Source organism: Pygocentrus nattereri, chromosome 10 (genome assembly GCF_015220715.1).
Source record: "Pygocentrus nattereri isolate fPygNat1 chromosome 10, fPygNat1.pri, whole genome shotgun sequence".
Lineage (NCBI taxonomy): Eukaryota > Metazoa > Chordata > Actinopteri > Characiformes > Serrasalmidae > Pygocentrus > Pygocentrus nattereri.
Window position 1 is genome coordinate 33,777,717 of NC_051220.1, and position 24,088 is coordinate 33,801,804.

General features: G+C 36.2%; 2 long non-coding RNA genes and 1 gene segment (V, D, J or C); all 3 read right to left on the bottom strand.

The window, feature by feature from the left end:
- Positions 1-23,198, bottom strand: part of LOC108423472 — a 147,083-nt gene extending 123,885 nt beyond the window's left edge. Inside the window, 2 exon segments of the C gene segment in view lie at positions 22,651-22,950; positions 23,084-23,198. Coding sequence covers positions 22,651-22,950; positions 23,084-23,129 — 346 coding nt within the window.
- On the bottom strand, positions 9,950-10,605 carry LOC108423474. Its single transcript, XR_005130834.1, has 3 exons — positions 10,477-10,605; positions 10,215-10,370; positions 9,950-10,086 (listed from the first exon to the last, which is right to left on the bottom strand). It is a non-coding gene; the product is annotated as an uncharacterized LOC108423474 (long non-coding RNA).
- On the bottom strand, positions 20,046-20,632 carry LOC108423475. Its single transcript, XR_001857562.2, has 3 exons — positions 20,573-20,632; positions 20,409-20,458; positions 20,046-20,329 (listed from the first exon to the last, which is right to left on the bottom strand). It is a non-coding gene; the product is annotated as an uncharacterized LOC108423475 (long non-coding RNA).
- Positions 23,199-24,088: the final 890 nt, after the last annotated feature.

The following is a 24,088-nucleotide window of genomic DNA, read 5'->3' on the forward strand; positions in this document are numbered from 1 at the left end:
AAAGAAGTTGGGACAGGGGCATTTCTACCACTGTGTTACATCACCTTTCCTTTTAACAACACTCAATAAGTGTTTGGGAACTGAGGACACTAATTGTTGAAGCTTTGTCGGTGGAATTCTTTACCATTCTTGCTTGATGTACAACTTCAGTTGTTCAACAGTCTCCATTGTCGTATTTTGTGCTTCATAATGCGCCACACATTTTCAATGGGAGACAGGTCTGGACTGCAGGCAGGCCAGTCTAGTACCCGCACTCTTTTACTACGAAGCCACGCTGTTGTAACACGTGCAGAATGTGGCTTGACATTGTCTTGCTGAAATAAGCAGGGACTTCATTGGAATTGGGGTTGTATACCTCTGGTCAAATTACGTTTTATTGCTTTTCTAAGGGAAAATAAGAACACATTCTTTACAACAAAATAAAACATAGTATTTTTCTGCTAATTTAGTACACAGTTTCTCTTGACTTAAAGGAGAAAATAAAATGTATCAATAAAGCCACACTTTTTGCACAGTCCACATATTGTGTTTTATTGTTTTTCCCCATTATGTTAAGCTCAACAAGTAAAAATTAATTATACATTAACATGTGCAAAAATGTGTCCTCTGCTGAGGATGTGCTAACTTACTTTCACTTAAACAAAACACAGTATCCTCAAAAGATTTCATAACGGCAAAGTAGAGTAATTGAGCAAAATGAGTAATTGAGCCAGGGGTGCCCAAACTTTTGCATACAGCTTATATGACGTGCATTGTAAGCCCTGTAACACAATCTTGTATTTCCAAAACAATATCTTTATAGGAGAAAGAAACAAGTTCCTTAATTGTAGAATATGTTCATTTTATTCAAAGCAGTTTTGGATCATTTGTATTGATTTGATTAGTTTGAAATATCAAACAAATATAAAGGACAGCTAATTAATTCAAGTGGTATCAAGACAATTAAAAGCAAAAACAAAAACATAGTAACAAGGTTCTAATTTAATTAATGCATTATTCAGTAGTGCTGGAGGTGGGAGGTTTTTGTAGAAGAGGGAGGGCACTTGGAGCACTGTGCTTCTTTTGCTGCACAGTAATACACAGCACTGTCTTCAGCTGCTCTCAGTTTGAGAAGATGAAGAGTAGAGTGTTTTTCTCCATCTCCAGAAATGTTAAAGTGACCCTCGAAAGAGCTTTCAACAGTTAGTTTTTTGAAATGCACATACGCAATAAGCTTCAGGGAAGTGTCATCAGTGGATTGTTGATACCACAATATCATAGAGAAGGATGAAACACTGTGATTACAGTGCAGTTTATTATTGTCTCCTGCAGAAATCAGCAAATAAGAAGGACTCTGATGAATGTCGTAGGTCTGTGCTGGAAATAAGAGAGAAAACATCATTTTAGTTCATAATTTAAAATAAAACAATGTTTTACTCTGAGTTGCTGTTCGAAAAGCTTACCTGATGCTAAGTGTAACACAGTCAGGATGATAAAGATCATGCTGAAGAGTCTCTGTTTTAGACGTGAATGAAATGAATGAGGGTTATAAACGAAGACCCTCATGTCATCAGTGTCTGTCCTTATTAGTAGCATAGCATCTACATAGTTGCCTGTAAAATAAGAAGAGCACCCCCAGTGTTTACAGATAATTGTTGCAGCTTGGCAACATTACACCATCAGAGCACAGACGTGTTAGTATGAGTATTTATGTAATCTAATCATTACACTCATGTCTATTCGGTATTGAGGGCAGCCTAAATGAATAACTTCTTAATATCTACTCTATATTAAATGTTTTTTTCTTAAAGTTAATGTTGTACACTGAGAAAACTTTGCATTGTATTCACTCAGTTCAAATACATCATTTATACATGAATGCCTGAAATACATTACATCAAAACAGGTTTGTCTTTCAGTTTACTTTCAATAATAGTTGTGTTGCAGTAATACAACCCCAATTCCAGTGAAGTTGGGACATTGTGTAAAACATAAATAAAAACAGAATACGATGATTTGCAAATTCTTTTCAACCTATATTCAATTAAATTCACTACAAAGACAAGATATTTAATGTTCAAACGGATAAACTTTATTGTTTTTTGCAAATGTTGACTCATTTTGAATTTGATGCCTGCAACACGTTCCAAAGAAGTTGGGGCAGGGGCGTGTTTACCTCTGTGTTACATCACCTTTCCTTTTAACAACACTCAATAAGCGTTTGGGAACTGAGGACACTAATTGTTGAAGCTTTGTAGGTGGAATTCTTTACCATTCTTGCTTGATGTACAACTTCAGTTGCTCAACAGTCCGGGGTGTCTGTTGTCGTATTTTGCACTTCATAATGCTCCACACATTTTCAATGGGAGACAGGTCTGGACTGCAGGCTGGCCAGTCTAGTACCTGTACTCTTCTACTACAAAGCCACGCTGTTATAACGCGTGCAGAATGTGGCTTGGCATTGTCTTGCTGAAATAAGCAGGGACTTCATTGTCCCTGAAAAAGACGTTGCTTGGATGGCAGCATATGTTGCTCCAAAACCTATATGTACCTTTCAGCATTAATGGTGCCTTCATAGATGTGCAAGTTACCCAGGCCATGGGCACTAACACACCCTCACACCATCAGAGATGCTGGCTTTTGAACTTTGCGCTGATAACAATCCGGACAGTCCTTTTCCTCTTTGGCCTGGAGGACACGACGTCCATGATTTCCAAAAACAATCTGAAATGTGGACTCGTCAGACCACAGGACACTTTTCCACTTTGTGTCAGTCCATCTCAGATGAGCTCAGGCCCAGAGAAGCTGATGGCGTTTCTGGGTGTTGTTGATATATGGCTTTCGCTTTGCATGGCAGAGTTTTAACTTGTACTTGTAGATGGAGTGATGAACTGTGTTCACTGACAATGGTTTTCTGAAGTGTTCCTGAGCCCATGTGGTAATATCCATTACCGACTGATGTCAGTTTTTAATGCAGTGCTGCCTGAGGGATCGAAGGTCATGGGCATTCACTGTTTGTTTTCTTTTTAAGCCTTGTCGCTTACTTGCAGAGATTTCTTGCATGATATTATGGACTGTAGATGATGAAATTCCTAAATTGAGAAACGTTGTTCTTAAACTGTTGGACTATTTGCTCACACAGTTGTTCACAAAGTGGTGAACCTCGCCCCATCCTTGCTTGTGAACGACTGAGCCTTTCAGGGATGCTCCCTTTATACCCAGTCACAACACTCACCTGTTTCCAATTAACCTGTTCACCTGTGGAATGTTCCAAACAGGTTTTTTTGAGCATTCCTCAACTTTCCCAGTCTTTTGTTGCCCCTGTCCCAACTGCTTTGGAGCATGTTGCAGGCATCAAATTCAAAATGAGTGAATATTTGCAAAAGACAACAAAGTATATCCGTTTGAACATTAAATATCTTGTCTTTGTAGTGTATTCAATTGAATATAGGTTGAAAAGGATTTGCAAATCATCGTATTCTGTTTTTATTTATGTTTTACACAACGTCCCAACTTCATTGGAATTGGGGTTGTATTTTACTCATGCAGAAATTGACAAATTTGATCATATACAGATAAACATTGCATCGATTTTGTTGTTATTTTAATACAGTAATGCTATTTTATTCAGTTTTTTCCTACCACAATAAAATCTGTAGATCTTACCTGGCAATCCTGTTCTAAAAGTTCTAGCTACACCCTTGAGCAGAGGACAAGATGAGAGCTTTTTGTAGAAGAGGGAGGGCACTTGGAGCCACTGTGCTTCTCTTGCTGCACAGTAGTACACAGCACTGTCTTCAGCTCTTAGTTTGAGGAGATGAAGGGTAGAGTGTTTTTCTCCATCTCCAGAAACATTAAACTGACCCTCAAAGGGTCTTTCCACTTCTGGATTCTTGTAAAACACATATCCAATAAGTTTTAGGGAAATATCACCAGTGGATTGTTGATACCATAATATAGTTCTGAAGGTTGAAACACTGTGATTACAGTGCAGTTCACGATATTCTCCTGCAGAACTCAGCAGATCAAAAGGACTCTGATGAACATCATATTTCTTTCCTGGAGAGTAAAACGAAAAGTAATTATGATTTATCATAAAATAATTGTTCTGTTCTGCAGTGCTGTGTTAAAAGCTTACCTGACACAGCATGTAACACAGTCAGAATGATGAAGATCTGTCTACTCATGCTGAAAAGTCTCTGTTTTACAGGTGAATGGAACTAATTATGAGTATGAAGGAAGATCTTCATGCCATCAAGATTCTCCTATTGTAGCAAATCAGTAGTTGCCTACAAAATATGATAAACAGCGCCCCCAGTCTGTTATAGAAGTCTTTGCAGCTTGTCCACATCTTGACAAAGCAAACACAGAAGTATACACTCACCGGGCACTTTATTAGGTACAATTGCTTGTTACACAAATAGCCAATCAGTCAATCACACAACTCAGTGCATTTAGGCATGTAGAGGTGGTCAAAACAACTTGTTGAAGTGCAAACCGAGCATCAGAATGGGGAAGAAAGGTGATTTAAGTGACTTTGAGCGTGGTTGTTTGTGCCAGACGGGCTGGTCTGAGCATTTCTACTATCTCTACTATTTAAAATCTACTGGGATTTTCACGCACAACCATCTCTAGGGTTCACAGAGAATGGTCCGAAAAAGAGGAAATATCCAGTGAGCAGCAGTTGTGTGGACATAAATGCCTTGTTGATGTGAGAGGTCAGAGGAGAATGGGCAGACTGGTTCGAGATGATAGAAAGGCAACAGTAACTCAAATAACCAACCAAAATCTCTGAAGAACGTTTCCGACACCTTGTTGAAAGTATACCACGAAGAATTAAGGCAGTTCTGAAGGCAAAAGGGGGTCCAGTGTTTTACTAACAATGTGTACCTAATAAAGTGGCCGGTGAGTGTATGTAATTTTTGTTTATTTATTTATTTTTTTAAGCTTTGTTCATTTTATGCTATAGCAGAAGCAGAGGCACAGCCAAGGAATTGCCTGAAGCATGGCCAACCTTCTGGCCTCCCCAAATATGGAAGGTGAGTCACCCATCATCAGTAAAGTATAAAATATGACTTATGGTGAAAATCTGCCATCAGTTAGGTGTCAGTTAGTTGTAAGATTATTATGATGCTGAATTTTAAAACTACAGTGTTACTGTGATTGGCTAATTTGCTTAGCAAACACATCAGTGTATGTGTGCTGGGTCTCTGCAGTGCTGCTCCGTGAGTTACATTATAAAGGATCTTTGATGGTAAGTTTAGTAAACTATCAAAAATTAGTCAGCTATAAGAGAGCAACCTAAATGACTAACTTCTGTGTCCACTTTATTTTAATGTTTTATTTTAATTTTTTAATTAACATTGTGCACTGAAAAAAATATTATTTCTTTTACTTGATTCAAATACATCATTTGTTCATGAATGATTGAACTATGTTAAATTAATACAGTTTTATCTTAAAGTTTACTTTCAATAATAGTTGCTGTAATATTTTATTCATGTGGAAATGCCAGACAAATTTGATTGACCAGATGAACAATGCATCAATTTTGTATCAGTAACACTGTTTTATTTTTTTTTTTCCTACCGCTGTGCTACCTGAATTGAATTTCTGGGTCTTACCTGGCAATCCCATTCTAAAAGTTCTAGCTACACCCCTGAGCACAAGACTAGAAGACTTCACACTACCACAGTTCTGTAACACTGTATTCTAGACAAACTCACAGCATACTTATAGCATTCAGTCCAACAGTATGGGCACTAGACTTTAGGGTTTGTGAGCAACTTACATATCTATTCATTCATTAATTCATTCATGCATTCATTCACAGAATGATTAATGTATTTACTTTGGTACAGTCACTATGGGTAATTGAAGAATTGAATATTCATTTTGACGATTAATTAAATAATCATTGTAAGGGTTTGGTTCATTTGTTTTCTTAATGTTTTAGACTCCAAAAGACTTCTGGTACACTCTTTGGGATTCCTGACACTTTTCAGAGTTAGGGTCTTACTGAGAATTGCTTTAAACAAAGCATTTTTGTCATAAAACCAGAGAAAAAATGACAAGAACAAGATGATCTTAATTTAAAGATGAATGCCACGTCTTTAACATGAAAACAAAGCCATAAGATAAATTCAGCACAGTGCTGTGAGCACAGGACTGAAGGGAAAATGGGAATTGCTTATGCCACAATTACCTTGTATTTTCCCTTAGAATAGCAACAATACATGTTAATCGAATTAGTAATTTAATCAAATATAAAGTATGTGTTCATTAACGTTTGCGTCATTTTTTTATAGTTTGCTGCAGCTGTTGTGTTTCCTATTTTCACTTCAAAAATCAACTGAACATGGAATTTACATGGTCAGTCCTGTAGCATAACTGTGTATTTCCAAAATGATAACTTTATAGAAGTTGAAAAGTTTTTTTTCTTTTTCTGGGTTTTAATCCAAACCATTTGGTCCATTTGGAAGCTCCTTGGATCATTTATATTACTTTTATTTGTCATTATCGCATTTCAGCAATGTAAAAGGCAGTTTGTGTTCAGTGTCAAAATACAATAAAACAAAAGAAGTGCACAAACATGGAGTTTTAATAATGTTTTGGTATAACTTTAATGCATTATTCAGCAGTGCTGGTGGTGGGAGCTTTCTGTACAAGAGGGAGGGCACTTGGAGTCACTGTGCTACTTTTGCTGCACAGTAGTACACAGCACTGTCTTCAGCTGCTCTCAGTTTGAGATGAAGAGTAGAGTGTTTGGCACCATCTCCAGAAACATTAAATTGACCCTCGAAAGAGCTTTCCACATTTAGACTCTTGTAATTTACATATCCAATAAGTTTCAGGGAAGTGTCACCAGTGGATTGTTGATACCACAATATCATTCTGAAGGTTGAACCACTGTGTTTACAGTGCAGTTCATGATATTTTCCTGCGTGACTTAGCACATCAGAAGGACTCTGATGAATGTCATCTTTCTGTGCTGGAAATCAGAGAGAAAATAGGATTTTAGGATATGATTTAGCAAAATAATATTTTCTGTACAGAGCTATATGAACAGCTTACCTGACACTGAGAGTGACATGACCAGAATGATAATGATCTGTCTCTTCATGCTGAGCAGTCTCTTTTTTAATGTGAATGAAAAGATCTTCATATCATCAGTGTCTGCCCTTATTGTAGCAAATCAGTAGAATAAAGTGGGTGCTGTGCTCTGCAGCGTTGACCATGAAATATGAGGAATAGCGCCCCCAGTCTTTACAGATAATTACTGCAGCTTGCCTACATCACAGCAAGGCAACATCACATCATCAGAATACAGGCCAGAGGTGTGGACTCGATATGACTCATATGACTTGGACTCGAGTCTGACTCAGGTCACCAATTTGATGACTTGCAACTCAGCTTGACTTGAGCACCAAAGGCTCGGGTGCCTGACGGCAGACGGGACTCTACACAGCTGATTACTTTTCATGTGAATGAATTTGTTTCTTGCTGTCGTCAAATGCCTGTTGCTGTGCTTATGTTTGGCTTATTTTATGTCAGAAGATGAGTGAAGTGTTAGAGTTCAAGTTTGCCTGCATAATCATTTTCCTGATGGTAGCAAAACATTTGAAACGGATCTCTCTCTATTTGACTGATTTTAACAGCTTCTGTGGTTAAAATAAGTACAATTTTCATCACAAGGCTGAAGTTGACTTTTTATTTAAATTTGCTGTTCTATCTTTAAAAGGTTCTTTAGAGAGCAGATCTTTTACATAAATCAGTCAGATGACTTTTTGGTAACTTAATTTTTGAAAGTTTAATTTAATTATTGTAGTTTTTATTATTATTTATTGTCTACTAAATATTAAGTTCATGAACAGTGTTGCTTAAAGCAGAGTCTGATGGAAAGGACACAACTGTCTTAATAGGTATTATCTACTGTTGTTTATAGGAGAAACAAATGAGGTGGTGCACCAGCACTGCATTGTACAGTTGCTGAAACTTTTAGTGGTTTTATTGGCAGCAAATCAGAATTAGCCCGCAGTTCCAGGTGTTGTCTTGGTGGTAATGTGGATCAGAGGAAGGTTTTTGCAGTGTAGTGAGGTAATCTACACCACTGTGTAATAGGCTGCACAGAAATACGCAGCGCTGTCATTCACTGACAGTCTAGTTATGGTCAAAGAGCCGCTTTTTCTTCCATCACCACTAAGTGTGATGTTTTCAAATTCAGTCTCTGTTTTCCTGAGTTCATTAAAGAGGTACCCTATAAACTTAAAGCCTGTGGCCTGAGTGTGTTTGTACCACAGTATGCGGTCATAGCTTCTTATATTGTGCGCACATTTGATCTCAGCAGTGTCGTTCTGATTCTTTATGAGATCTGGAGGACTCTGGACTACATTACAAAGAGCAGAACCTGTGGAGAGTGGAGAAAGAAATGATCATAACTATATAAAATGTAATATATAACAGAAAACCTTACATTAGTAGCATAATGACAAATCCTGCATTTACCTGTGAGGCACAACAGTGTGGCAGAAAGTGTGATGAGAATAGTGACCATAATGACTCTCTGTGCTACATGACCCTGCTCTGAAGTAAAAGGGAGGCAATATGCCCCACCCCCTTCCACCTAACCACCCCCCAAAATATTAATCTGCATTTTTCATGGTAGATAGAAGGCGAACAGCTGATTCACTCTCATCACTTGTCTTTTTGATAATTCCCCAGTATTGTGTTAGGCCATAGCTCAAAGCACAGAAGAGCTCTTTATAGCATCAGCTGAAGATTGTTAGATGTCACAGCTGCTGGAATGATCCACTGTGAGGACAAAATAGATCACAGCCTTTTTTTTATATTGTGACAGATTCTCATGGTAGAGCTCAGTGTTTAACTGGTACAGTTTTATCTTTCTCTTAAAAAGAAATTTTCGCAGATATTAGCCTGCTTCCTGATTTTTGACTCTGCCTTAATGATTAAAGCTTGAAATGAAGCCATTGTCAGTGTAAAACAGCAAAAAGTAATCATCATAACAAATCTCTTTGGAAATGACTTTGTGTCAGTTTCTTTGAAGTTTGGACTGGCACTTCTTCTTTGTGAAAACTGGAAGACCACAGATGCAGGTGCTAATAACGTCTTCAGATGTTTTTGTGTTGCTATGCAGCGGCTCTGCAGCACCGTGTACCACGCAGCACAGAAATACACTGCACTGTCTGTGTCTGAAAGATTTTTGATGATGAGTAAGACATTCTTGGTTCCATCTCCAGTCATATCCACTTTATTCAGAAATTCTGGCTCTTTTTGAGGTTTTGACGTTCTTAAGAGGTACCCAATGAACGTTAAATCTTGTTGCTGGGATTGTTTGTACCAGTTAATTTGATCATAACTCTGTACACTGTGTGAACACTCGATTGTAGCAGATCCCGCATGGTTTCCAGTAAGATGAGCAGGAGTCTGGGTGACACGATTACTGTGAGAAAACCCTGGAATGAGAGAAAAGGTGTTGAAATAACCATCACAGCATCAAAATACATGTTTAAACAGAACATCATTTAAAACCTTACCAAACAGGCCTATAAATGAAACAATAATGCTGTGAAGTCTGATCATGCTGAATCTCAAAGTTGAATGGATTGCTGCTTCAGACATATGCAACATAACACACAGGAATACCTCTTGAATATCATCGTCATGGCGCCCTCTGATGATAAAATACAGAACTGCATTCCTGCTCAGCATTTGATCAGCATTTAGTCTGGTTGGCCTGTATTGTTTTTGTACAGCCTCTCTCTGAGTTTCTAACACTGTGTTTACTCACTGCACAGAAATACACAGCACTGTCAGTAGAACCCAGATTGTTCACTGTTAATGATCCACTCTCAGCCACTGTTTTATTGGCTGTAAATTTATTCTCATCAAAACCTTCTCCAAACTCTGGCTGTTTGTTAAAGGTGGCTGTGAAGGCAATGAGCTTCATAGACTCTCCTTGATGCTGACGGAACCAGTACATTTGATTGTAAGTTGCATCCTTTGTATGTTTGCAGTTGATCGTGGCTAATTCACCGATTTTAGCCCAGATTATATTGGGCTGAATGACATCATTTGCTCTGACAGCACCTGAGGATGAAGAATAATGAAGTGTTACTGAAACAGACATTAGTCCACTGTTAATTGTTTGTTTGTGAATTCTAAGCATGGCAGTTAAGTTCTTCCAAAATGTTCACCAAAGAAGTATGTTTGCTAACCTTGGATCCAGTAGAGTAAGTGAAGCAGTATTATAATAGCCCTGGTCATGTTGACTGTTGCTAATTCCAAACTGAAACAAAATGGCATAATTTAACTTGAAGCTATACAGGACATGACATCATATCAGTGGTCACAGCCATTTGACCCCTCCTTACCTGCAAAGACAGGAGGAAAATACAATGTTGTATTGCTTGTTACCATGTTTTGTTTATTGGTAATTATGTACATTTGGTAACGAGAGATAAAAATGAAGTTATGTACCAGCACTACACTCTTCAATTGCTGAATATGTTTGTGTTTTTATTGGCACTAAATCAAACCATTCCAGGTGTTGTCTTGGTGGTAATGTGGATCAGAGGAAGGTTTTTGTAGTGTAGTGAGGTAATCTACTGCACTGTGTAATAGGCTGCGCAGAAATACACAGCGCTGTCATTCACTGACAGTCTGGATATGATCAATGAGCCATTATTTCTTCCATCACCACTCAGTGAGATGTTTGCAAATTCAGTCTCTGGGTTTGGAGTCTGAAAATGGAGGTACCCCATAAACTTCAATTTGGTGGTCTGAGTGTGTTTGTACCACAGTATGCGCTCATAGTCTGTTACACTATGCACACAGTTGATCTCAGCAGTGTCGTTCTGATTCTTTATGAGATCTGGGGGATTCTGGACTACATTACAAAGAGCAGAACCTGTGGAGAGAGAGAGAAAATACTGTATAATATGTAAACAAGGTAAGTTTACATTGTTAGAAAATCCTGCATTAAATATTTACCTGTGAGGCACAATAGTGAGGCAGAGAGTGTGATGAGAACAGTAGTCATAATAACTCTCTGTGCTGTGTGGTTCTGCTCTGAATGGAAAGAGATGGTGTATGCAAAGCCCCACCCTACACACACATACACATACACATTTTATCCAACCTACCACCCCCCTGAAACATTACACGTGTTTTTAATGTTTTGAAACATTAACATGGATTTTATGTCTGTAAATCATGTTAATGTTTCACATCATTAAAACCCATCTAGCTTAATGTTAAATTGGTCCGGTTTATATTTATCATATTAAGAAATGAAACAAATAACTCTAAAAATCAGAAGGGTGCATTATAAAGTGTACTTTTTAAAATGTATCCTTTACTGACTGTTCCAAACTGCATAAATGTTGAAAATGGAAAAATAAGCAGAAGACAACTATCAAACAGAAGAAAGATCAAGTAAAACATGTTTCTCACCAAAGTGCCAGCAGATCAAAAAAGAGATGGTGATTAGATTTTGATGATCAGCTGGAAGAAGGGGTAGAGCAAAAATAAGAGTGTTGTATTCTCTGTACTCAAAGTAAATTAAGTAAATTAGCACTTAGCATAATATTGTTGTGGAGATTAGTATAGTGGAAATAGCAGCAATATTTTCCACCCCTTATACAAATAAATGAACCTACAGCACCACCTACAGACCAGATCTTTAAGCATGTATCATCAGTAACCTCAGTTTTTAAGTAATTTGTTCAGCATTGTAGTGAATTATTAGCTTCATGCATATGGCAAACAGAAATGCAGAGAATCACCCCCCAAATCTGAGTTCATATATTTAAGATAAAAACTGGCAGGAGGCAAGAACAGAAATCTGGTATTTTGCCACTCTTTGTGTTGAAGTGCAGCACAAGAGGAAAACCAGTTCTACTGTAAGTTGTGTATTATGGCTAAAATACAGGCTCCTTAGCCAGACTATGCAGGTTTTGAGAACCACTGTGTCTGATAGGACAAGAACCACTATGTCTTATAAGACTAATTGCACAATGTTTTAGTATGAACTGTATGTAAAATTAAATGTAAAATAACAAAGTCAAGTTTAATAAAATGGAATACTGCTCAAAAAACACACAAGGTTATCTCCTTTACTTGTTGCCTATGGCTTCAAACGAAGGTCAGAACTTCTTAAAACAGGTTATAGTGAATGCTTTTGGGTCAGCATCTCTGTTTTTCTCTGAAAAGCTTTTGTAGAGATGCCACTGCTTCCGGCAAGATTTAGATTGATAAATAATCATATGTTTCCCATCAGACTGATAAAACCATTGTGTGAAAGTGTGAACAGCCATAGCCAGCTTAAATTCTCTATAGGAGAACTGTAGATTTTAGAATCCAGTTTTCTTCAGATGGCCTGTCTACTTATGTGGCCACAGCGCCTGAAGCTGAAACCCAGAGAAATCTATCAAAATAAAAATGAATTATGCTTGTCAGAACTTTCAGACAAAGCTTCATACTTCAGCTTAAGCATCTGATGTTGTGAGAGTCAAAGTGTTGTTATATTAACAGTAATATATGTCCCAAAAGCTCAGACAACTAATGATAAAATTAAACCAATCTGTCTAAAGGTCTTTCATTCTCAGGCCTCACTTTAATATTCATAATTCTTCATTTTTGCAACCACTTTATGGAAATCTGTAATCCTTCTAAAAAGGTTGGCAACAGAGGTCATGATCTGAAAATGTCTTTAATGTTCTAAAGTGGTAGTGATTCATTTTGGTAAAGAAGGACAAGGTTTTTGTTAAACAGCACAGCAGTCTGCAGCACTGTGTATCTCACTGCACAGAAATAGACTGCACTGTCATTTGGCTGCAGATTTTTGATAGTAAGAGTGCTGCTATTACGTCCATCTCCACTTAATGTCATCTTGTTTCTTATGGCTTCCTCTGGATTTTTAAACATCATATTCAGATATCCTAGAAGATGTGACTCAGTGCTCTCAGACTGTTTATACCACAGAATAATGTCATGGTTTGGTATGGAGTGAGAACAATAAAGATCTGCTGATTCGTCTTTATTCTTGATCACGTCAGGAGGAGTCAGGTGAACATTTTTAATGGATGAAGAGGATCCTGTAATTATAATAGTTACATGATTATTACAAAATACTGTATGTATGTATATATATATATATATATATATATATATATATATATATATATATATATATATATATATGAACATTGTTATTTATAAATATAAAAAATATATAGTTTATTGAAAGACTTTAAAAAATAAACAACATTACCTGTAAGGCAGAGTGAAGCAGTAAAAGTGATGAGAACAATGATCATCTTGTCTCTTTATTACTCAATGTTAGAAACTGCATCTACTGCTAAATGTACTGTTACAGACCAAAGCCTCCATATTGTAGACAGCCAAACTGCATGAGTGTGATCAGCCTAGTGAGGTGATTAACTGCATGGGCTATAGCTGTTGTTGGTATAGACTGGTAGCCCACATCAACAGATGTTTGCGATCTAAGAGAGCATGGTGATGTCAAATGGAAAGGGGCCTGAAACAGAGCCACGTGGATCTCCTTACCAATAGAGACCTATTGATTTGAGGATGATTTGACCTAGAGAATGATTGAATATTCATACTAAAGAATGAGATGTGTGCTGCTATGATTGAGTGTATTAAAATCAGCACTAAGATAAAAATGAGTAAAACATTAATGAAATCAAATTCAGCAGACTTCAACATCATTAACTACAGAAGTTCAGAAACAGACTTGTAACTAATAAGAGTATCATAGTTCATGATTTTTAATGGAACTGGAGTAATAATGGCAGTTTTTAGAGAAGGCTGAACCAATCTAGAAACTGTCTACAATGCATGAAATTGGAAGTGAAAGATCAGAGATACAGGCTTTAAGGAGTGATATTGATGCAAGGTCAAGTAAACAACTGGAGGTACTGCAATTCATAAGAGTTCATTAATATAAGATCAGCAGAAACAAAGAATAATGGACTAACACTAGCAGTTTCATAGAGTCAGTGGAGGAGAGGATGGGAGAGGTGCATATTTAACATGAACTATTAAAAAAAGGTTCTAATTAAAATATATTTCTAACTTCTCTTTATTCTTGATAAGAAGAAATCATAAAGAGTTGACTGAACCGCTGTTCAGTTTGAAGAGCCTATATATATATATATATATATATATATATATATATATATATATATATATATAGAGAGAGAGAGAGAGAGAGAGAGAGAGAGGGATAGAGCCCACTCTCTACTGTTTGAAAAATTATCCTTATCAAAACTATCTCTATCTCTTGGCTTTTGCTACAGCTGTCTGTGTAGACAAGCTTAATAGACTATCCTTGATGCTGCTGATGCAACATTTATGCCTTAAAAAATAAATAAGAAAATTTTACCCAGTCTATTACACATTCATTGAAACAAATAAAGTCAAATAACACATAGCAAAAGCTTCAATTTGCCAGTGTGGCTGCTACATATATCACAATTACTGACACCAAATCAAAATCAACCCACTTGTGTCTTTCTGGTGATGCTGATGCAGAGGAAGGTTTTTGTAGTGTAGTGAGGTAATCTACTGCACTGTGTAATAGGCTGCACAGAAATACACAGCGCTGTCATTCACTGACAGGCTGGATATGATCAATGAGCCGTTATTTCTTCCATCACCACTCAGTGAGATGTTTTCAAATTCAGCCTCTGGGTTTGGAGTCACAGTATAGAGGTACCCCATGTACTTAAAGCCTGTGGCCTGAGTGTGTTTGTACCACAGTATGCGGTCATAGCTCTTTACAGTGTGTGCACATTTGATCTCAGCAATCCCATATTGATTCTGTATGAGATCAAGAGGATTCTGGACTACGTTACAAAGAGCAGAACCTGAAGAGAGAGAGGGAGAGTTATAATCATGTTTATGTATATTTACCTGTGAGGCACAACAGTGTAGCATTAAAAAGAATCATATAAAGCCATTGTAATAATTTTCTACTCAACAAAGTAATGTGTCTCACCAAAGTGCTGGCAGAGTAACAATGAGATGATTATTAGATTTTTCAGGGTCATCATGTTGAAGAAGATGGAACGCCTGCCTGAAACAAATTTCAGCATAAAGTATTAATGTTTCACTGACTGACATGAAAGACAAGAGGCAGTGCTAATCCAAAACCTCCACCCTCTAAGATAAATAAATGAAACTACAGCACCACCTAGAGCCCAGATCTTTCCCCACACTCTGTCAGCAGCCAATTTACTGTACCAGTTATTACTATAAAGACATAAATGCAGATCATTGAGCCGTGGACATAGGTTTGAGCTGCTCTCAGCTCCAGTTTTTTATGTGTCATTTTATATTGTTAATCTTATCGCTGTCAGTAAATAGTTTTAAACAGGGTTGTCAAACTCAACCATTTGTAGGGCCAAATTAAAAAAATCTCAACTAATCAATGTGTTTTTATTTCATTTTTGCTTAACATTTTGCCAAGACCCAAACTGGCCTTTGTTTATTAAAAATATATCAAAGCCACCAAAACTGTATACCTGAACTATTTAAAATAATTCTAAATAAAAAACAATGATTTTATATAATGGAATATGCTACATTGGTTACAGATAACTATTAAACCTCTTAAAATGTCCCCATTGTAACTGGTGGAAGGGGGTCAGAGCACATATTATGTTGCAATGCATGTTGGGGATTGTAGTGCAGCTCATGTTGAAACAAGCTTGTATTACTAGAAAATTAAAATAATTTTGCTGGCTTAATAGGATTGTGCCATAGACCTGACTTGGCACATGGGCCTTGTGTTTAAGACATGGGATTTAGGAGGCAGACACTCTTCCCATGCCTACTTATTCAAAACTGTTGTTTTTTTTTTTTTACTCTGGGTACTGATTACCTTTTCTCATCATAGCTGGTAGACAGCAAAGGGGCTCACAAACATCACACTAATACAATTCAAAGTATACTTTTTAACCTCACTGCTAACCACTACAACATGACACACATTTGTGGGAACATGTAGGCAAACTTTCATGAGACAAATTACTGTACAATGTCCCAGATTTTATATATATATATATATATATATATATATATATATATATATATATATATATATACATATATATATATATATATATATCCAGCAGTAAAACTTAACTGGTCAAGAAATAAATGCAGTCAAATGTTTTTAATATTCATATTCTTTTTATATATTTAGTGTCTGCAGTAGGTGGAACATTAGTACAGCTAAGAAGGAGGAGAGTTTTTGTTGAAGAACACAGCAGTCTGCAGCACTGTGTATCTCGCTGCACAGAAATAAACTGCACTGTCATTTGGCTGAAGATTTTTGATAGTAAGTGTGCTGTTATTACGTCCATCTCCATCTAATTCAATCTTGGTCTTTAGGGCTTCCTCAGGATATTTAAATTGCAAATTCAGATATCCAAGAAGATGTAACTGGTTATTCTCAGACTGTTTGTACCAGAGTGTAACTTCATGATTGGCAATGGAGTGAGAACAGTATACATTGGCAGATTCCTGCTTGTTCCAGACTAGGTCACGAGGAGTCTGGTGAACATTTTTAACAGCTGAAGAACACCCTGTATGAAAATAAGGGAACGATTACTTCATATATGAACATTGCCATTAATTGTATAGCAAATATAAAAAACTGCATTTATAAAATGCATCAGTACCTGTAAACCAGAGGAGTAATGCAGTAAAAGTGAAGATCATCTTGACTTTTTTCTAATGTCTGTCTGCAACTGCATCAACTGCTAGACTGTCTCAGAACCCCTATGTTGTGAAAAGATACACCTCCCCCCATGTGGAAAACAGCCAAATCGCATCTCTGTGATGAATCAGCTGATGGCAGGTGCAGAGGTTAACCAGCATTAATTGTGGTAGTGATGGTTAAAAAAATGGAACACTTGCAGTGTGTTTCTGTAACAGCTAGAAAACAACATAGTGTCCTTAAATAATCTCTACAGAATGCTGTAGAATACTTTTGCATTGTCTCTAGTCATGTTGCGTTAGAATTTATTTGAATTTCAGAGACATAAATAAGTGGTTGCTCGATGTGTAAAGATTGTCTACACATGATACACATGATGTCTCATGATTGTAAATTATTAGGAAGAGATATCGTCTAAGGAGAGAGTTAAGGTTATGGAGTTTGTGGTCATAGCTACTTCTTATTACTGCTGTGTTTATTTAAAATGTAGTTTCATTTAAAATTGTTAACCGAGGAAAGCCTGAAACTTTGTAGATTGATAGCAAGAAGATTTGCTGTGAAGACTGGAATAATAACACTTTACCAAAGTTAGCATGTAGCCAAATGTCCTTTCTTTGTAAGACCTAACATACTTTTACCTAACAGTACAATATGTGGGAACTCACTGCCCTCATCAGACAACAGTCCATTTAACTTGAATTCAGAGCACCCAAACTTTTGAAACAAATCATTTATACTTAATGTAACAGATGGAGCAGACCCTAAGATGTCTTCAATAAGGAAAAACAAGTTAAATTCATAATGCTGAGGGTCAGAATATTGATTGTGGTATTGATGGTATTGACAATTATTGGCATTTAAAAAGAAAAAAAAACTGAATTCTTTGTTTTAGCAGAACAGTGCAATAAGTGAAGCACTTTATCTTTTGATTTCCTTCAATGAGCCAGAAGATAAATTATAACATTTTACAGGTAATACAGGATATCACATCTAAATCTAAGCATACACTCTCATTGGCAATTTGGCATAATACACATGTAACATGCATGCAAACTAGAGCCAAATTTTGCTCCAGAAATGAATGCACACAGTTGTGTAGTAGTCAAGCTTTATGTGGTTAAATGTAACAGTTTGAAAGAGGAGAGTTTTTGTAGAGGAGAGAGGATGAATAAGTCACTGTGTAGATGCTGCACAGTAATATACTGCACTGTCATTAGATGTTGGAGTATTTATGGTCAGTTGGCCATTTTTATTTCCACTGCCTGATAAGGCAATGTTATTTCTGAATTCAGGCTCTGGTTGAGAACTTGTAAAAGCAAGGAGTCCCATGAACTGAAGTTCTCTGTTTCTGGTTTGTTTGTACCATAAAATGTAATTAAAGTCTGAAATGCTATGTAAACACTGAAGCTCTGCAGACTCTCCAGGCTTTCTAAGCAGATCAGAAGGAGTTTGGGCAACTTCATAAGTGCTGGAAGAAACTGCAAAGATAAAAAGAAAAACAAAGAATAATATCACATAGTTTGTTGTGTACTTCATTTGCAAACATAGTCTAAAGACTAAGAAGGAAGTGCTGGAATTCCTTATGTGACCTGCATATGATTTAGACCAAACTTACCTGTTAACCAGGTTAAAGAATGAATAGTGGTGATAAGAGTAAATCTATCCATGAGTTCACTCACATTGAGACTGAGCAGCTAAAAATGGGCAATAGAATAAAAAAAAAACTCTGATTTGAAGAAAGTGTGTTCCTAATGTTGGGGGAAAAGCACTAAACTATGACATCACAGTTTAGGCTACGTAGAGATGAAACACTGCCCCCTCTTATTTACATACTACACAAGAGAAAGCAGACTATAAAGTGGTTGTTGTGGTTATTTTTATTAGTTGACCACATGGATCAGCCTGATAATAATAAGCTGAAAGGACCATGTGATAAACTGAGTTATTTGGAAAGACATTTGTTGGTTAAAGAGCATCCAAGAGCCTTAAAGATTAGTGCTAAACATCTATTTGGAGTTTGTTTCCATCAGAGGGTAACAAATAAACCTAAATATACAATTAAATTTTTCATTATTTCAGACTCTACTTTGCATTTATTACAGCTTCCATTCATTTTAACAGACTTGCTTTCAGTTTTTCAAAGAAATCTGCAGGGATATGTTTCCACACCTCCAAAGTTCAGTCTTTGAAATTGGTTGCAATTTATGCTTGACATAATCTGGGTAATTTCCAAATACATTCAGTGATGCTGAGAGTTGGACTCTGGGGTGGACATGTTGACACCTCTTCCTTTTCTGATACAACTAAATGAGACAAGGTGAGTTTGCCAAGTCGGGTAGCTATTAGGTGTTCTAACTTCCAGTCAACTGTTTGTTGAGAAATGTAAGTAAAATAATATATATAGTAATATATATATATATATATATATATATATACTATATATATATTTATATAAATAAATAAATAAATATATATATATATATATATATATATATATATATATATATATATATATATATATATATATATATATATATATATATATATAAAATATTAATATTTTTTAATTGGCAAGTGAAGTTATCCTAAGTCTAGTTACTATACCTAATCTTTCTCATTATTCTCAGTGATGCAACTTTATTTTAAGATTATTTAACTTTATTCTAGACAGTTTTGGTTCTTTTGGGTAATTTTATTAAGTCAAATTATCTCACTATATTGGCATTTATTTTACTTGACAAAATTACTTTAAGCATGTGAAAATCCTAGAATAAGCTTAAAACAACCTTGAAATGATGAATATAGATAGATATATTGACTAGATTTAGGATCATTTCATTTCCCATAATATATACATATTTTTTGCAGTGGAAAAGCACAATGTACCTTATTGGTATGTATTTCACAGAACATTGAAATTCATCACATACAGAGTACAATCTGAATGTATGATCAGATTAAGTTGGCTATTTTCTACTGATGTTTATTTAGTCTTATCTCCAGTATTTTAAAAGACTTTAAGATACATGAGTTCCAGTGCAATGATAAAGTCAAAAGTATGAACATACTGTAGGTTTCATGTTGGAGCATAATTAACAAATATTACTGGATTTTCTTCTTACTGGATACTTCTTGTACTATTCTAATCTATAAATATGACATATTTCATTATTGCCTCCATCTCAATGTTTATTCTAAAGTTGTTAATAAATAAGTAAATATGAAACTTTGGTCCTGCTTCAGGTAGATGTTTTTGTAGAGGAGGGAGGGCACTCATAGCACTGTGCTCGACTTACTGCACAGTAAAACGCAGCACTGTCTTCAGCAGCTCTCAGTTTGGAGACATGAAGAGCAGAGTGTTTCTCACCATCTCCAGAAATGTTAAAGTGACCCTTGAAAACACTTTCAACAGCCGCTCTTTTGTAATATAAATATGCAATGAGTTTCAGGGAAGTGTCTTCAATGGATTGTTGATACCACAATATAGTGTCGTAGGATGTGATATTATGGTTGCAGGTCAGTATATGATATTCTCCTGGATTAATGAACAGGTCAGATGAACATATTTGTTTTGTGACTGACCTGGAAAAGAGAACAGGTTTTAGTGTGTATTCATGTGTAACAGAACATTTTGCTCTGCAGTGCAGTGTAAAAAGCTCACCTGACACAGAGTGTAACACAGTCAGAATGATGAAGATCTGTCTCCTCATGCTGTATAGAAATAAATAAAAACTTTAGAATGATTGAAGCTGCTTATTCCTTGTGACGTCAGTGACTAATATCGTGGGGAAACTAACAACAGCAATGTGGAGCATTTTTGTTTACCTTGAATCCAGTACAGTGAGTGAAGCAGTATTATAAGGAATCAGATCATGTCAACTCCTGCTAAAGTGTAGAATGAACTAAAGTGGCATAAGCCAAACCCTATCTGTAGATACAGCTCATGACATCAGTTGCTACAGCCATGTAGTTAACTCCTTCATCACCTGTAGAGTCAGGAGGAAAACATGATGACAGATTTGTCCACTTTTTGCTCATTAGCATATATTACTTAACAGGCACTATTTACACTTTTGTCAATCAGAGAAGTCAAATATTGTAGAAAATGTAGAGGAAAAATGTGAATTTACTGTTAATTAACTAAGAACTTTCAGAAAACAAGCACAAAACCTTCAGAGCACGGACATAAATGTGAGGTTTGCTATGGTAGACAATAGACACACAAAACGCAATTACAAACTCTTAACCAGCCTTGCATTTTACAAAAAAGTCAAACCTATCTGTGGTCTTTATTGGCTCAACATTAAGGTCATCCGACAGTTCCAGGTGTTGTCCTGGTGGTAATGTGGATCAGATGAAGGTGTTTGTAATCTACAGTACTGTGTAATAGGCTGCACAGAAATACACAGCGCTGTCATTCACTGAGGGGCTGGTTATGATCAATGAGCTGCTATTTCTTCCATCACCCCTTCTTTTAAAGGGCAGTCTCTTTTCCTATCATCATTAGAGGTACCCCAAGTTCTTTTATTTGTACCACCTCTGTAAGGCAGAGATGGTCCGTGTTTAACACTTAGTATTTCATGTTTTAATGACATAAATTAGAGGCAATGGGCAATTCTAGTAGTTCGAATACTCCTCCCACTTAAATACATGAATGAAACTACAGCACCACCTAGAGGCCAGATTCTTAGCCACACATTGTCAACAGCAGGCTTTTACCACCATGCAAACTTTTTTTTCATACAAATACAGACAATCAAAGTCTGGTTCTTGGTTCTTCAATAAAAAAGAGCTTCTCTCTACTGTAGTTTTTACTGCCTTGTTTTTTGTCTTTAATTTTGCCTTTAAAGGGGATTTCACAATTTGTTTAGAATTTCTGTTTTCAGCTACTGAAATGTTTTCTTGAGGGTTATTTTGCCTTACAGTGCCCCGTATTTACCTCTCTGCCATTAATGTGTTTTAAAAGAAAATGTCTTAAGTCAAAACCTCCTCATAACTTAAACAATGTATCAGGTATCAACCAACATACATAGAAACAAGGTACAAACTACCTTTTCCAGAAAAGTTGGGACTTGCGATAAAAACAAAAATCTGATTTGTTAATTTTATCAAACTATTTAATTTACAAAAGTACAGAGTTGATTTCCAATGTTTCACTGACCAAATTAATTGTGTTTTGTGAATAAAAATAAAATTTTAATGTGAAATGTAGATTTTTTTTTTAGGTTGTTGCAGGCATCGAATTATTGCTCTTTTTGAATATTTACAATATTCAAGTGGTCAGCCAAAACATTAAAAGTCATTTCTTTATGTTTTTCCATTATATAAAAGTTCAAAAGGATTAACAGGAAACACAGATGTTTTTATTGCGTTTTACAAAAGGTCTTAATTTTCCAGAACTGGAGGTTGTAGTAACTTTATGTGATGCAGCTTTTAAAACATTAAATGCTTTGGATGTCTCTTTAGCTCCTTTCACATTGCCTCTTTAATATTCTTTCTTATTATTTATTCTATTTGTTGGACTTTTTATTGCTAGCGAAATATTTGTATTGTATGTGAGCTGGTCTGGTCTTTTCAGTATGTTATATGCCATACATCCATACATATGTGCACTCACCAAAACAATTCCTTGTATGTGTAACATGTAGGTGAAATAAAATGTTCGTGATTATGATTCTGATAACTATCACCACCTCAGTGAGCAATTCTGGCTCGGTAAGTTTCTCTAGAAGGAAGCATAGTGAACCCAGATCTGTACAGAAAATAATGACATTTGAATGATGGTAACAGTGGTTATGTGTCCTCGTTTGGCAAGTAACTTGTCTTTGGCAGCAGGAGGATCATTTGTGCAGCTCTGAAGGAGAAGGTTTTTGTTAAAGAGCACAGCAATCTACAGCACTGTGCCTGACTTGCTGCACAGAAGTAAACTGCACTGTCATTTAGCTGCAGATTGTTGATAGTAAGTGTGCTGTTATTACGTCCATTTCCATCTAATGTGATTTTGTTTTTTAGGGCTTCTTCAGGAAAGTTTGAGCCAAGATTCAGATATCCAAGAAGATGGAACTTGTTCTCATACTGTTTATACCACAGAATGACCTGATAGCTCGGTATAGAGTGAGAACAGTGAAGCTCTGCAAATTTCTCCTTATTCTTGATCAAGTCAGGAGGAGTCTGGTAAACATTTTGAGCAGCTGAAGCGGACCCTGTAATGATGATAATAATAATAATAATACAATCATGATTACTACAATATACTAAATATGTGACCATTCTTATTTATGAGTGCTAATTTTATAGTCCATCACAATATTAGAGAATAAAACACACAAAAATTACCTGCAAGGCAGAGCGATGCAGTGAAAGTGACAAGAATGATGATCATCTTGGCTCTTTTTCTTAGTCAATGTCAGCATTTGTACCAACTGCTGCATTGTCACAACACCCTTACAATATGAACAGATGCATAGCGCCCCCTAATGAGAAATAGCCAAATTACATCAACGTGATGAATTAACTGAAGTGCAGCATTCCACACTTACTGTGAAAGTGATAGTTAATGAAGGGTTAATCCCTAACATCTGTCAGCAGTAACATAAGACTGTGTCATCAAATACACATGGAAAGCAAAAGTGGATCATTGGAGTCTCCACTCACACTGAATTGGCCTTTCAAATCTGCAGTGGTTGCTTTGTTGCACTTTAAAAGATAAAGAGCATATATGTTGTGTCAGGACTGCATTAGAAATGTCAACATAATCTCATAGTTACCATTTTGTAGGATGAAGCAATAGTGCATATTTTCTAAGAATAGTTACAGACAGCTATGGTTAGGGAAAGTTGAGTGTTACATTTACATTTACAGCATTTAGCAGACATTCTAATCCAGAGCGACTTATAAGAAGTGCTTTGTCTGTGTAGAACAAGTATCTTTGCCAGTTACCAATAGGTTAGAGAGAAAGAAAGTCCTGAGCTCAGGTACTGATAGAAACAAAAGTCGCTGTTGATACCCAGAGAAAAGGAACAGAGTTGAGCACAGAACTCTGTACAGTGCAATACAATACACTACAATACAATAAACTACAATACACAGTGCAGTACAATAAAATGCAATGTATAAGTGCAGCACAATATATTGCAATCAATACTTTTCTTTGAGCTTTGCTTGAAGTTCCCCTGCCTATTCTGCTAGTTATTACAGTGAAATCAGTACAGTTGTTCAGCAGTGTAATAGGACTGTATCACTGTGCTCACTCACTGCACAGAAATACAGAGCGCTGTCATCTGACTCCACATTCTTCACAGTGAAAGATCCACTTTCACCTCTTTCTTTAGTGACAGAGAA